The following is a 15527-nucleotide window of genomic DNA, read 5'->3' as shown; positions in this document are numbered from 1 at the left end:
CCACAGCATTGTATGAATAACAAAGCCATCAGGTGAACAATAAAGTTAGTAAGATGAGCTAAATTGTACTTAACTGTAAGAGTAGTTATTTATACAGGAATATGTAAAAACAAGTAGAAGTCTTAATATCTATTTCTTGAAGAAATATTATACCCTTGAGCCCTGCCATATTCCTACTTAATTTTTACTTAAAACTTGGTAGTTTTAAATCCTCTAATGTTCAGAAGAGAACTTGAGAAAATTTCCAATATTAAATATAAAAAGGAAGGAAAAATACAAAGAAAGGAAGAAAATTACGCAAAATCCAGTATACGATCCAATTGTTAATTTACAGTGTTGTCTGAAATGGTCTTAGTAGACTCTTAACAGGTAGATAATTTGTTCAAGAGACATTCACAGTGACCTGTCACTTGCTTAGTACAGGACTACAAAGTCTATCCCTGCCTTCTATCCTACCCAATTTGATCTTTAATTAGATTATCCTTGAATGAATTAAGCCTTTTTAATGGAGAAAAAATATTATGCACAGAAATAATGATGGAAGAGTCATAGTTCAGTGTAAACAATCTGAATTGCTACATACTTATTTGAGCAAGTCATTATTTATAATTACTGGATTGTGGGAACTTGCATTCAGATTCTGTAACATTTATTGAGGATCAAGCACATTGCTAAGCTTAAAATGTAATGCTACAATCTACATACATGGTCATCTGTATGATTTGTTCATGAAGTCACACTAAAATATTATTTAATTTAAAAAGGAGGCAAGCTCCCAAGTTTTGGCTTCTAGTTACCTTTCAGGAGCTTGCTAAGTGATTTTGGTTGTGCTCTTGAGTTCTTAGCACCCCTGAGATCTGAGATCTGCCCTTATTTTTATCACTTAAGATATTAATAATTAATGAAAAAAATATAACTTTTAAGTATTTTATTAGTATCCTGAATATGTTCACCTAAAAGGAAGAAGCTGAGGCAAAATTAATATAGAGTTTATCTGAGCCAGGGTTGAGGACTGCAGCCTGGGACAATATCCAGGTTGCCTTGGAGGGTGCTCCGGAGAGTGAAGAAGAGGTTTAAGTTTTTAGAGAAAAAGGAACAAATCAGGAGATGGAGTGTCTTAGTCCATTTGCATTGCTATAAAAGAGTCCTGAGGCTAGGTAATTTATAAAGAAAAAAGGTTTATTTGGGCCATGGTTCTGTGGGCTGTACAGGAAACATGGTGCCAGCATCTGCTTCTGGTGAGGGCCTCAAGAAGGTCCACTTGTGGCAGAAGGGGAAGGGGAGCTGGCATGTGCAGATCACATGGCAAGAGAGAAGCAACAGAGAGGGGAGGAAGTGCTAGGCTCTTTAAACAATCAGATCATGTGGGTACTCATACAGCAAGAACTCACTCATTACTTGAAGGATGGCAACAAGATGTTCATGAGAGATCCAACCCCCTGACCCAAACACTTTCTACCTGGCCTCACCTCCAACACTGGGGATCACATTTCAACAAGAGATTTGGAAGGAACAATATCCAAACTGTATCAGAAGGCAATTACAAAAAGTTGTTTGTCAGGAATTCGCATTGGTTTACAGAAATAACATTGGTTAGTGGTTGGCTATACACTGTTGAATTATAGGGGGTATGACATTTTATGGCTGCTTGGCATGAGTTAGTCTAGAGTCCCCATAACAAGTCACTTCAAGAAGTATATTATTTATCTCAAGGGGGAGTGGGATGTGACAGGTGTTATATTTTAAATGCCTCTCTGGGCTGGATAATTTAAAGGGACTTGCATTTCTCAGATAAAAAGGTTTTTTTTCTTTCTATAGATAATATACAAATTATTTCCAAATCAACATATTTACATTAAGTTGTTCCTTTATCTGGCACTCCTCATCTCAGAACTATGTCATTCTACTGAGGCTACAGAATGTATTAAATTGATCAACTATGTCTAAAGAGCAGACCGCATGGGGTGGAGCCAAGATGGCCAAATAGGAACAGCTCCGGTCTCCAGCTCCCAGCCTGAGCGACACAGAAGATTGGTGATTTCTGCATTTCTGTTTGAGGTACCGGTTTCATCTCACTAGGGAGTGCCAAACAGTGGGTGCAGGACAGTCGGTGAAGCGCACTGTGCAGGAGCCGAAGCAGGGTGAGGCATTGCCTCACTTGGGAAGTGCAAGGGGTCAGGGAGTTCCCTTTCCTAGTCAAAGAAAGGGGTGACAGACAGCACCTGGAAAATCGGGTCAGTCCCACCCTAATACTGTGCTTTTCCAATGGGCCTGGAAAACGGCACACTAGGAGATTGTGTCCCGCACCTGGCTCAGAGGGTCCTGTACCCACGGAGTCTCGCTGATTGCTAGCACAGCAGTCTGAGATCAAACTGCAAGGCGGCAGTGAGGCTGGGGGAGGGGCACCCGCCATTACCCAGGCTTGCTTAGGTAAACAAAGCAGCCAGGAAGCTCGAACTGGGTGGAGCCAACCACAGCTCAAGGAGGCCTGCCTGCCTCTGTAGGCTCCACCTCTGGGGGCAGGGCACAGACAAACAAAAATTCAGCAGGAACCTCCACAGACTTAAATGTCCCTGTCTGACTGACAGCTTTGAAGAGAGTAGTGGTTCTCCCAGCACGCAGCTGGAGATCTGAGAACAGACAGACTGCCTCCTAAAGTGGGTCCCTGACCCCCGAGCAGCCTAACTGGGAGGCACCCCCCAGTAGGGACAGACTGACACCTCACTCGGCTGGGTACTCCTCTGAGACAAAACTTCCAGAGGAACTATCAGACAGCTGAATTTGTGGTCTCACGAAAATCTGCTGTTCTGCAGCCACTGCTGCTGACACCCAGCCAAACAGGGTCTGGAGTGGACCTCTAGTAAACTCCAACAGACCTGCAGCTGAGGGTCCTGTCTGGTAAAAGAAAACTAACAAAGAGAAAGGACATCCACACCAAAAACCCATCTGTACATCACCATCATCAAAGATCAAAAGTAGATAAAACCACAAAGATGGGGAAAAAACAGAGCAGAAAAACTAGAAACTCTAAAAAGCAGAGCACCTCTCCTCTTCCAAAGGAACGCAGTTCCTCACCAGCAATGGAACAAAGCTGGATGGAGGATGACTTTGACGAGTTGAGAGAAGAAGGCTTCAGATGATCAAACTACTCCGAGCTATGGGAGGAAATTCAAAACAATAGCAAAGTAGTTAAAAACTTTGAAAAAAAATTAGACGAATGGATAACTAGAATAACCAACGGAAAGAAGGGCTTAAAGGAGCTGATGGAGCTGAAAGCCAAGTATTGAGAACTACGTGAAGATTGCAGAAGCCTCAGTAGCAGATGCGATCAACTGGAAGAAAGGGTATCGCTGATGGAAGATGAAATGAACGAAATGAAGTGAGAAGGGAAGTTTAGAGAAAAAAGAATAAAAAGAAATGAACAAAGCCTCCAAGAAATTTGGGACCATGTGAAAAGACCAAACCTATGTCTGATTGGTGTACCTGAAAATGACGGGGAGAATGGAACCAAGTTGGAAAACACTCTGCAAGATATTATCCAGGAGAACTTCCCCAATCTAGCAAGGCAGGCCAACATTCAGATTCAGGAAATACAGAGAACGCCACAAAGATACTCCTCGAGAAGAGCAACTCCAAGACACATAATTGTCAGATTCACCAAAGTTGAAATGAAGGAAAAAATGTTAAGGGCAGCCAGAGAGAAAGGTCGGGTTACCCACAAAGGGAAGCCCATCAGACTAACAGCTGATCTCTCGGCAGAAACTCTACAAGCCAGAAGAGACGCCAATATTCAACATTCTTAAAGAAAAGAATTTTCAACCCAGAATTTCATATCCCGCCAAACTAAGCTCCATAAGTGAAGGAGAAATAAAATACTTTACAGACAAGCAAACGTTGAGTGATTTTGTCACCACCAGGCCTGCCCTAAAAGAGCTCCTGAAGGAAGCACTAAACATGGAAAGGAACAACCGGTACCAGTCACTGCAAAAACATGCCAAATTGTAAAGACCATCGAGGCTAGGAGGAAACTGCATCAACTAACGAGCAAAATAACCAACTAACATCATAATGACAGGATCAGATTCACACATAACAATATTAACGTTAAATGTAAATGGGCTAAATGCTCCAATTAAAAGACACAGACTGGCAAACTGGATAAGGAGTCAAGACCCATCAGTGTGCTGTATTCAGGAAACTCATCTCACGTGCAGAGACACACATAGACTCAAAATAAAGGGATGGAGGAAGATCTATCAAGCAAATGGAAAACAAAAAAAGGCAGGGGTTGCAATCCTAGTCTCTGATAAAATAGACTTTAAACCAACAAAGATCAAAAGAGATAAAGAAGGCCATTACATAATGGTAAAGGGATCAATTCAACAAGAAGAGCTAACTATCCTAAATATATGTGCACCCAACACAGGAGCACCCAGATTCATAAAGCAAGTCCTCAGTGACCTACAAAGGGACTTAAACTCCCACACAATAATAATGGGAGATTTTAACACCCCACTGTCAACATTAGACAGATCAACGAGACAGAAAGTTAACAAGGATATCCAGGAATTGAACTCAGCTCTGCACAAAGTGGACCTAATAGACATCTACAGAACTCTCCACCCCAAATCAACAGAATATACATTTTTTCAGCACCACACCACACCTATTCCAAAATTGACCACATAGTTGGAAGTAAAGCTCTCCTCAGCAAATGTAAAAGAACAGAAATTATAACAAACTGTCTCTCAGACCACAGTGCAATCAAACTAGAACTCAGGATTAAGAAACTCAGTCAAAACCGCTCAACTACATGGAAACTGAACAACCTGCTCCTGAATGACTATTGGGTACATAATGAAATGAAGGCAGAAATAAAGATGTTCTTTGAAACCAATGAGAACAAAGACACAACATACCAGAATCTCTGGGACATATTCAAAGCAATGTGTAGAGGGAAATTTATAGCACTAAATGCCCACAAGAGAAAGCAGGAAAGATCCAAAATTGACACCCTAACATCACAATGAAAAGAACTAGAAAAGCAAGAGCAAACACATTCAAAAGCTGGCAGAAGGCTAGAAATAACTAAAGTCAGAGAAGAACTGAAGGAAATAGAGACACAAAAAAACCTTCAAAAAATTAATGAATCCAGGAGCTGGTTTTTTGAAAAGATCAACAAAATTGATAGACCGCTAGCAAGACTAATAAAGAAGAAAAGAGAGAAGAATCAAATAGATGCAATACAAAATGAAAAAGGGGATATCACCACCGATCCCACAGAAATACAATCTACCATCAGAGAATACTACAAACACCTCTATGCAAATAAACTAGAAAATCTAGAAGAAATGGATAAATTCCTCAACACATACACCCTCCCAAGACTAAACCAGGAAGAAGTTGAATCTCTGAATAGACCAATAACAGGTTCTGAAATTGTGGCAATAATCAATAGCTTACCAACCAAAAAGAGTCCAGGACCTGATGGATTCACAGCTGAATTCTACCAGAGGTACAAGGAGGAATTGGTACCATTCCTTCTGAAACTATTCCAATCGATAGAAAAAGAGGGAATCCTCCCTAACACATTTTATAAAGCCAGCATCGTCCTGATACCAAAGCCTGGCAGAGACATAACCAAAAAAGAGAATTTCAGACCAATATCCTTGATGAACATTGATGCAAAAATCCTCAATAAAATACTGGCAAACTGAATCCAGCAGCACATCAAAGGCTTATACACCATGATCAAGTGGGCTTCATCCCTGGGATGCAAGGCTGGTTCAACATACGCAAATCAATAAATGTAATCCAGCATATAAACAGAACCAAAGACAAAAACCACATGATTATCTCAATAGATGCAGAAAAGGCCTTTGACAAAATTCACCAACCCTTCATGCTAAAAACTCTCAATAAATTAGGTATTGATGGGACATATCTCAAAATAATAACAGCTATCTATGACAAACCCACAGCCAATATCATACTGTATAGGCAAAAACTGGAAGCATTCCCTTTGAAAACTGGCACAAGACAGGGGTGCCCTCTCTCACCACTCCTATTCAACATAGTGCTGGAAGTTCTGGCCAGAGCAATCAGGCAGGAGAAGGAAATAAAGGGTATTCAATTAGGAAAAGAGGAAGTCAAATTGTCCCTGTTTGCAGATGACATGATTGTATATCTAGAAAACCCCATTGTCTCAGCCCAAAATCTCCTTAAGCTGATTAGCAACTTCAGCAAAGTCTCAGGATACAAAATCAATGTACAAAAATCACAAGCATTCTTGTACACCAATCACAGACAGAGAGCCAAATCATGAGTGAACTCCCATTCACAATTGCTTCAAAGAGAATAAAATACCTAGGAATCCAACTTACAAGAGATGTAAAGGACCTCTTCAAGGAGAACTACAAACCACTGCTCAATGAAATAAAAGAGGATACAAACAAATGGAAGAACATTCCATGCTCATGGGTTGGAAGAATCAATATCGTGAAAATGGCCATACTGCCCAAGGTAATTTATAGATTCAATGCCATCCCCATCAAGCTACCAATGACTTTCTTCCCTGAATTGGAAAAAACTACTTTAAAGTTCATATGGAACCAAAAAAGAGCCCGCATCGCCAAGTCAATCCTAAACCAAAAGAACAAAGCTGGAGGCATCACGCTACCTGACTTCAAACCATACTACAAGGCTACAGTAACCAAAACAGCATGGTACTGGTACCACAACAGAGACATAGATCAATGGAACAGAACAGAGCCCTCAGAAATGATGCTGCATATCTACAACTATCTCATCTTTGACAAACCTGACAAAAACAAGCAATGGGGAAAGGATTCCCTATTTAATAAATGGTGCTGGGAAAACTGGCTAGCCATATGTAGAAAGCTGAAACTGGATCCCTTCCTTACACCTTATACAAAAATTTAAAAAGATGGATTAAAGACTTAAATGTTATACTTAAAACCATTAAAATCCTACAAGAAAACCTACGCAATACCATTCAGGATATAGGCGTGGGCAATGACTTCATGTCTAAAACACCAAAAGCAATGGCAACAAAAGCCAAAATTGACAAATGGGATCTAATTAAACTAAAGAGCTTCTGCACAGCAAAAGAAGCTATCATCAGAGTGAACAGGCAACCTACAGAATGGGAGAAAATTTTTGCAACCTACTCATCTGACAAAGGCCTAATATCCAGAATCTACAATGAACTCAAACAAATTTACAAGAAAAAACAAACAACCCATCAAAAAGTGGGTGAAGGACATGAACAGACACTTCTCAAAAGAAGACATTTATGCAGCCAAAAAACACATGAAAAAATGCTCATCATCACTGGCCATCAGAGAAATGAAAATCAAAACCACAGTGAGATACCATCTCATGCCAGTTAGAATGGCCATCATTAAAAAGTCAGGAAACAACAGGTGCTGGAGAGGATGTGGAGAAATAGGAACACTTTTACACTGCTGGTGGGACTGTAAACTAGTTCAATCATTGTGGAAGTCAGTGTGGCGATTCCTCAGGGATCTAGAACTAGAAATACCATTTGACCCAGCCATCCCATTACTGGGTATATACCCAAAGGACTATAAATCATGCTGCTATAAAGACACATGCACACGTATGTTTATTGCGGCACTATTCACAATAGCAAAGAGTTGGAACCAACCCAAATGTCCAACAATGATAGACTGGATTAAGAAAATGTGGCACATATACACCGTGGAATACTATGCAGCCATAAAAAATGATGAGTTCGTGTCCTTTGTAGGGACATGGATGAAACTGGAAAACATCATTCTCAGTAAACTGTCACAAGGACAAAAAACCAAACACCGCATGTTCTCACTCATAGGTGGGAATTGAACAGTGAGAACTCATGGACACAGGAAGGGGAACATCACACTCCTGGTACTGTTGTGGGGTGGGGGGAGGGGGAAGGGACAGCATTAGGAGATATACCTAATGCTAAATGATGAGTTAATGGGTGCATCAAAACAACATGTCACATGGATACATACGTAACAAACCTGCACATTGTGCACATGTACCCTAAAACCTAAAGTATAATAAAAAAAAAAAAAAGAGCAGACCGCATTTGGCATTTCACATGTCAGGTCATCACAATCAGAGACAACTGGGAGAAAAGAAATGAGACAAACAATAACAGCTGATTGCCACTGGTTTTTATCCCAGAAATCTGAGAAAATGTATCAAAATCATTTTAAGGTTACATATTCATAAGATGATATACATTTCACAATCTCTTTACAAAGCCAAGTGATGCAACACTCTTTTTAGATTTCTAAAACCACCTAGATGTCTTCCAGCCATGTAGAAACAGTTCCTTGGCTCATCACTGCAGTCCATGGCCTGTCAGAGTCAGAGGTCTAGAAGCTCAATTTTGTCTGTGGGCACAGAGACAGGATGCAGACCCACAAGAGACATGATACATGTGCCAAAATGACTAATTCTAAATTACAGTGAAAACTAAAATCAAATAAAACTGAAAATCAGAGTCCTCTGGTTAATAGATTCTCTTCTTAAAGGAGGCTCTACTGGGCAACCACTTCATAAGCAGGAAACTGATGATAATGGGATCTGAGAAATCCCATCAAGCCAATACAGCCATCTCCATCCTGGGCAAACAACTGCTAAGGGTCCTGAAGACTCAGCATCCAAGGTCAGAATACCTTTTGTCTTAAGATGGCTAGAAACAGGCAACCCATTTTTCCTTCTTTTGGCTGCTTGCTCCTTTTCTAGGTTTCATGCAGAGCTAACTTCAGCTAATGCCATTTTCCTTTAAATACAGGACAAAACAGTTGGCCATGCTGCAGATGTAACCATGCTAACCTAGCCTGACTCTACTGAAGTTACACTTGGTCACATTCCTTTAAGCCCAAGCTTGACTCTACTGAGTGACCTAAAACAGCTCAATCTCCAGAGTTAATGATACTTAACTCTGACAGAATCTCCTGTCAGAGTTAATGATATTCCAGAGCAGGTATTCGTTTGTACAATTCTGAGGTGTGACTTCCTCCCATCTTCAAGTCCCCCATGGGGCACTCATTTGGCAGCTGTAGTGTATGACGTTTATGGGAGATACTTCTGCTTTAGTCCCTACCCTAGAGATACTCACATTTTGCCACTTGTGACTCTAATGATCCCTTTGAATGGTATCATTTTATTTTGGCCTTGAGGAAACAACCACAAGGATTATTAGTGCACTTCCCATGTAATTATATCTTTTTTAGAATAATGACATGAAATGACAATTCTGTTAATTCGAGTTTCTAAGCATTAGCCACCTGTCAAATTCCTGTGTGTGGTGTGTCTCCAGCAGTAGTTTAGTCGTCATTTCAGTCAGAAATAAAACATGTGTCCTTCAAAATTGACTATTTGAGAAAATATTTAAGCAACAGTAGTCAAAATAGTAAGATACTGGCATAAAAACTGTGTTTATCTAAGCAGGTCTTCCTGAGTAGATTTTCTATCTCCTTTCATTTGGGCACTATAGTTAATTTACTTTATGCAGCTGAAAGTTTCATAAGACGTGTTTTGGGTTTTTGCCGTTGACGTCCACTGTTGGCTTACATGTATCTTTCTGGATATGCTCGCTGCGTTTGACATTGTGACCACTCATTCTTCTCAAGATTCTTTACTCTCCTGATTTTCCTGTTTCAAACTCCTCTCTCCCTCTTGCCAACTATTTTTTGCTTGTTTGTTTTTGTTTGTTTGCTTATTTTTCCATCTGTTTGTTTTTGGTCTCTTTTGGGGGCTCCTGTCACTCGGTCTTTCTCCCCAAAGAGGTCAACCCCCAAAGGGTTGATGCTCCCTGCTATGATCCTCTTTTTATTCATCCATAGTAGACGGTCATACCATCTAATATAGGAGTAACCCCAATCTGTATGCTTAAGACTTCCAAATCTTATTTCCAGCCCTAGCTTGACTTTTTGTTTCTTATTTTTTGAGACAAAGTCTCACTCTTTTCCTCAGACTGCTGTGCAATGGTACAATCATGGCTCACTGCAGCCTCAATCTCCTGGGCTCAAGTGATCCTCCCACCTCAGCCTCCCACAAAGCTGGGACTACAGGCATGTGCACCACACCCAGCTAATTATTTACTTTTTGTAGAGATGGGATCTCGCTATGTTTTCCAGGCTGGTCTCGAACTCCTGGTCTCAAGTGATCCCCTCTCCTTGGCCTCCCAAAGTGCTGGAATTACAGGCATGAGCCACTGTGAGGCTTGATTTTGAACTCTAGATTCATGCATGAAAGGGTTTTTCCAAAATATCTACTTAAATGCACCACAGGCCACTCAATTTCAACATACCTATAACCAAACTCATCATCTTTCTTTATCTTACCCTCAGTCAACACTGTTCCACCTGCTTTATTCCCAACTGAATTAGCGCCTCCCACTCCCACCCACAAACACTAGAAACTTGCAGGGCATCCTAGAAGCGCTACATTAGTCACTGGGTGCTGTTCAGGGCACTTCTTACATTCACCTCTTCCACTCCATCACTAATACTACTGCCTACTAGTAGTATCATCAATCATCATTATGTCTCAGATGAATAATTGCAATGCCTTTCTAATGGGTTGTTGTACTAATTCCTCCTAAATTCATGGCCCACACTGACACTGGACAGATGTACAGAAAACAAAAACCAAACACCTTTTCACTGCCTAAAATTGGTTTCCACATTCTATAAAATCTAAAATGTCAAGTCCCATCTACCTAAAATGATTATGTTTCTCTCTAAATTCATTCCAAACATTCCTCTGTTCTCACCTTACACACTACCAATAAACAAGTTCTTGCATCCTTTCCTAAACGGTAGGCTTTTTTCATGCTTGTGTGTCTTTGTTCCTACTAGTCACTCTACCTGGAACATTTTTCCAACCTCTCTCATTGGTCAATTCTCATTCATTTTTAAAGACATAGCACCTTATTTTCTCCAGGACTCCTTCTGAGCCTCAAAGGCAGTTCCTTCTTTTTTTTTTTTTCTGAGATGGAGTCTCACTCTGTCACCCAGGCTGGAGTGCAGTGGTGCAATCTCGGCTCACTGCAAGCTGTGCCTCCCAGGTTCACGCCATTCTTCTGCCTCAGCCTCCCGAGTAGCTGGGACTACAGGAGCCCGCCACCACACCCAGCTAATTTTTTTGTATTTTTAGTAGAGACGGAGTTTCACCGTGTTAGCCAGGATGGTCTCGATCTCCTGACCTCGTGATCCGCCCACCTTGGCCTCCCAAAGTGCTAGGATTACAAGCATGAGCCACGGCGCCCGGCTCTCTTCTTTTGCTGTAGCACCTAGGATTTAGCCGAATGAAATCCTAGGTGCTATAGCAAAAGAAGGAACTGGTGTGGAGGCCCTGTCATACCAAAAGTATCTCAAAAACAAGACTGTATATCTCTTTACATTCCCAGTAACTAGCACCATGCTTACAGCACATAGGGGATGCTCAACAGATGTTTGCTGAACTGAACTAAAAAATATTTTTTAAAAAAACATTGAATTGGCTTTGCCAAATCTGATATTAAAGAACCAATACTGACCAATGGGCATTATCTTTCTTTTCTCAGAATTCAAAACCTGTTTAAATAAGCAGTTCTAGAATTGTTCTAAAGATAAAGCCTACCAGTCTGTTTCTAGAATCTGTTTTCTATCCTGAGGCAACTGGAAAAATATTTTCCTATCTTCCATTTTTTGGCATCCATTCTAGGTTCTGTACGGTTTCTCAGTTTACCAACAGTGTTCCTGTTACCTCATTTGCAAAACTTGGCATTAAATGTCTGAATATGAACACTGAACTCATTTTAAATGATAATCTTATCTCTTTGAGAGCTTAATTTCTGACCTTGTCATATTTATTTTTCCTATTTTCATTTAAAGGACATTCTCTCTTAAAGGAGATTAAAACACATCTATGGCTGTGGAATCCACTTAATGTAAATATGATGTGGCCAAAGCATCATACTCTCCTAATTGCCCATCCTTTAGAATCACTGCTAGCATCTCAGTTTCTCAGACAGAGCTAAGGTAAAGAGTACTTGGAAACTCTTCTGTGCTACATGGAGGAGCTGTTTTCTCTATTCTGACAGATCTCCTGATGCTCAGTACCTAGAGCATCTAGAAAGAATTTCATGACATTTTTTACAAGTGACACTATCCTCCTCTCATGTCTTATATCTTAGTGTCAGAACTCAGAGGCTTGAGTTCCGACATTTTTTTCTCTCAACAACAGTATAACAGATCCAAATGTTTTTTACCTTTCTCACTTCTTGCCCTTCCCCAATGCCACACAATATAATTCCTCTGCTAAAAATGCAGGTAACTTTGTCTAAACTTTTTTTCAACAAACTTTGTAATAAGTTCAAAATACATCAGAAGAGAGTTAAAAATGTCCATTTGACAAATACTTGAGACTTTGTCAATATGCTAGCCACTGCGTCACTAAAAATACAAGGGCATATAGAATATGGTCCCTGACCTTGAGAACAGTTCATAAGGCTCTGATAAAAACACAGGACAGCATGTTAGAATGGTAACTTTAACATTTTTGCATTTTAAAGAGGTGCTAAATCAAGAGAGGGGGCTCGAAGGAGACAATTTGGGCAGTATGATGTGTATCACCTGCAATGTGGAGAACATAATGAAGTGGGATCTGGCTCTGCCTGGAAAATCTGAATGTGAGAGATAAACCGGTTGGCTGCTTTGGTGGATGAACAAAAGAGAGGGACTGCCTTGGGATTAAGCAGTATTCCTGGAGTTTATCAAGGCAGAGGATGCAGGAAGGTTGCCATGGACCACATGTGAGCCATGCATACAACAGTGAGCCAGAATGAACTTGTCTTAGGTCTTGTCCAAAGGTGCCATCTAGAGGGCTGAACAGAGGTATTTCCAAATGCTAAATAGGTTGAGGAATGATTAAGTGATCAGCCAGAATATAGCTGTTTGATCCTCATCAGGAGAACTGCAGATAAGAGATACCCAATTGTGGGAGTGAGAGATCTCCAAAGAACCTGCAAAAGTGCCCATGATAAACAGAATCAGCTTTTATTCCATCTTCCAAAACCAAAGAGTACTGACATCCATGAAAGTGTTCAAGAAAGAACTTTCCTGCTACTCCTCCCTCTCCTCCTTCTTTCCTGTCCCGACCGTGGAGGCATCAGAAGCACCCATTAGCAATAATGAGGAGAAAGTTCTTGGTAAGAGAAGAAAGAACAGGATATGCGCATTATCCTGACCTGATCATTATGCCACAAATATATCAAAACACCACTATGTACCCCATAAATACGTACAATTACAACATGTTCATTAAAAAGAAAAAGAATGACCCCACCACCCTTTTCTGAGTGCAGGCCACCTGCCTGCTGTATGCCTGAGGTGAGCAAATTGCAAGTGTGTTCCATTACTACAGTTATAGAACTATTTGAAATGTTAGGGAAGCACAGAGTGAAGAATGATTATTTATTGAGGAAATAAATACGGCTTCCCAGAGAAGGCAACTCTTTATCAAAGTCTTAAAAAAAATGAGTAGGCATTTGCCAGATTGGCACATTCCAGCTCAGAGAACATCACCACCAAAGATGGAGGCTCACAAATGCATGCTGTGTTCAGTGTATTGGGAGCTGTTTAGCATAATCGGGACACAAGCCACAGAGTGGGGTATGGCACCAGATGATTCCAGAAAAAGTCAACTCAAATCAGATTGGGAGAGGTCTTGCAGTTTTACTACTACTACCACTCCCTCAGCAGTTAAAAGATCTACTAAAATACATCTTGAAGCAAATAATATTTACTAAATCTGATTCCTAGCCTCCAAAAATTGAATTTAAATTCAGATATGCTCCTGGTGCATTGCAATATATTTGCAAAGGTGTCATCTCCACAACTAATTTTCCGTTCGACAGCCTCAAGGGGTTGTTCCTCCATGGTGAATCTTCTTCCTAATATTTACATTTTTTGCCTCCAGATGTCACAGCCAACAAAGTATTCACCTCAAAACCTTTTTCATGACAGTACATATAGTAGGTACTGTTACAGCTAAGCCTTGTATATGCTTTAAATAATCACCTAAGTTCATAGCTACTTTTTAGAACAGAGCGAACGGGGTATGGATAGGTGTATTTGCTTGGCCAAAGCAACATTCGCATTGTCAGCCTCTTCCTCCTTTTAGAAGATGTACAATTCCCTTCTACCCACCCCTGAAGCCTGGTGTCTGTTCTGGTTGTTCTCCTTCAGCCTTCTTTTTCTATGGAGTCACTTCTTGGCCTCTTGGGGAAGTGCTTCTGGCATCTCAGCTCACAGGATCTCTCCTCCCCCTAATTCACTGCCCCAGGATTTCCATCTGTCCCTGTAATCAGCAAATGCCCTACGAAAAGGCACAGCCATAGTGATCAAACTCAGAATTCTGGCTCAACTGTCCCTCCATACGAAGAGCAATTTTCTCCCTGCCAAAAAAAGCCTCTCTAACTTCTCCACCATCTTTTCCCAAACAATAGCGGACTTGCCTGAGTTACAGCTGATTGGCCAATTTTCCCTAATAGGAAAATCTCTTCTATGTAATGGAAAGTCCTTAAAACAAAAAAATGAATAGCATCTCAACTGACTTCATCTCATGGCATTTCCTGGAGTCAAAGTCATGGTATGTGACTCTGATGTGGCTTTTTGTGTGTTTTTGTTTTTGTTCTCCGTGAGCTATATAAAAAAACAAGACCTATGGGATCTGTCATCTCTGACAATTATGACAAATGCCCAGGCTCACACAGGGCCAAAGGAGACAGTATACCAGGCAGGCTGAAGCATTCTTAGTTTATCTTTTTTTGCCTCTCTAGAACCTGTCCTGCACTTTGGGGATGCTGAATATCACGTCAATGAAAGTGCTGGCTATGTGGAGGTTTGTGTTTGGAGAAGAGGCACTGATCTTTCCCAACCATCATCCATCACCGTGCGCTCCAGAAAGTCAGAGCAGGAGTCAGCAGAAGGTGAGAGGGCCACTTAAAGAATATATCATTATCATGATACATGTTTATGGTGGGGTCTAGTCTGTTAAGTGTAAGCATGCTTAGTCTTTGTTGATGGACTCCGAATGAAAGTTTCTCTGGCTTCAGCACGTAGATGGTTTTTATACGTAATGACTTCTGCTAGTTACAAAATAAATACATTATTCAAACAGCAGCCTTTAGGATTCATTTATTACCACTTGCTTGTCATGGGCTCAAATTAATTTTTCCAAAGTTCAGAATATTTATAGATACCTAAAGCTGCTCATAAACAATATTTCAGATGAAATTACCCCCATAATGGCCAAGCAAGTCCCAACTCGTGGAAGAATGTCGTCACATATTAGACCTTTGAAGTGTAGGAAGTTTTCACTTCAGACTCAGGCATTTGCCTTAGCTTCAAACAGCATGTCTTCATGCCCTGCTCACCTTTGTATTTCCTGACATGGATGACCAAGGCCTAGCTGACAGCATGGCACAATTCTAGATA

The 15527-nt window shown here is 40.6% G+C and overlaps 1 protein-coding gene and 1 pseudogene across 1 annotated transcript in view; one reads left to right on the top strand and one right to left on the bottom strand.

Moving 5' to 3' along the window:
* Nucleotides 1–15527, bottom strand: part of LOC129480156 (beta-glucuronidase-like) — a 97876-nt pseudogene that overhangs the window by 55155 nt on the left and 27194 nt on the right.
* FREM3 (FRAS1 related extracellular matrix 3) overlaps nt 1–15527 on the top strand; it is a 123581-nt gene that overhangs the window by 100013 nt on the left and 8041 nt on the right. Inside the window, exon 7 of the mRNA XM_055276005.2 lies at nt 14870–15019. Coding sequence (XP_055131980.1) covers nt 14870–15019 — 150 coding nt within the window. The remainder of the gene's footprint in view (nt 1–14869; nt 15020–15527) is intronic.

The sequence above is a fragment of the Symphalangus syndactylus genome, chromosome 4 (assembly GCF_028878055.3).
Source record: "Symphalangus syndactylus isolate Jambi chromosome 4, NHGRI_mSymSyn1-v2.1_pri, whole genome shotgun sequence".
In the NCBI taxonomy this organism is placed as follows: domain Eukaryota; kingdom Metazoa; phylum Chordata; class Mammalia; order Primates; family Hylobatidae; genus Symphalangus; species Symphalangus syndactylus.
The sequence above is the reverse complement of the archived record's forward strand: the minus strand, read 5'-3'. Positions and strand labels throughout refer to the sequence as shown.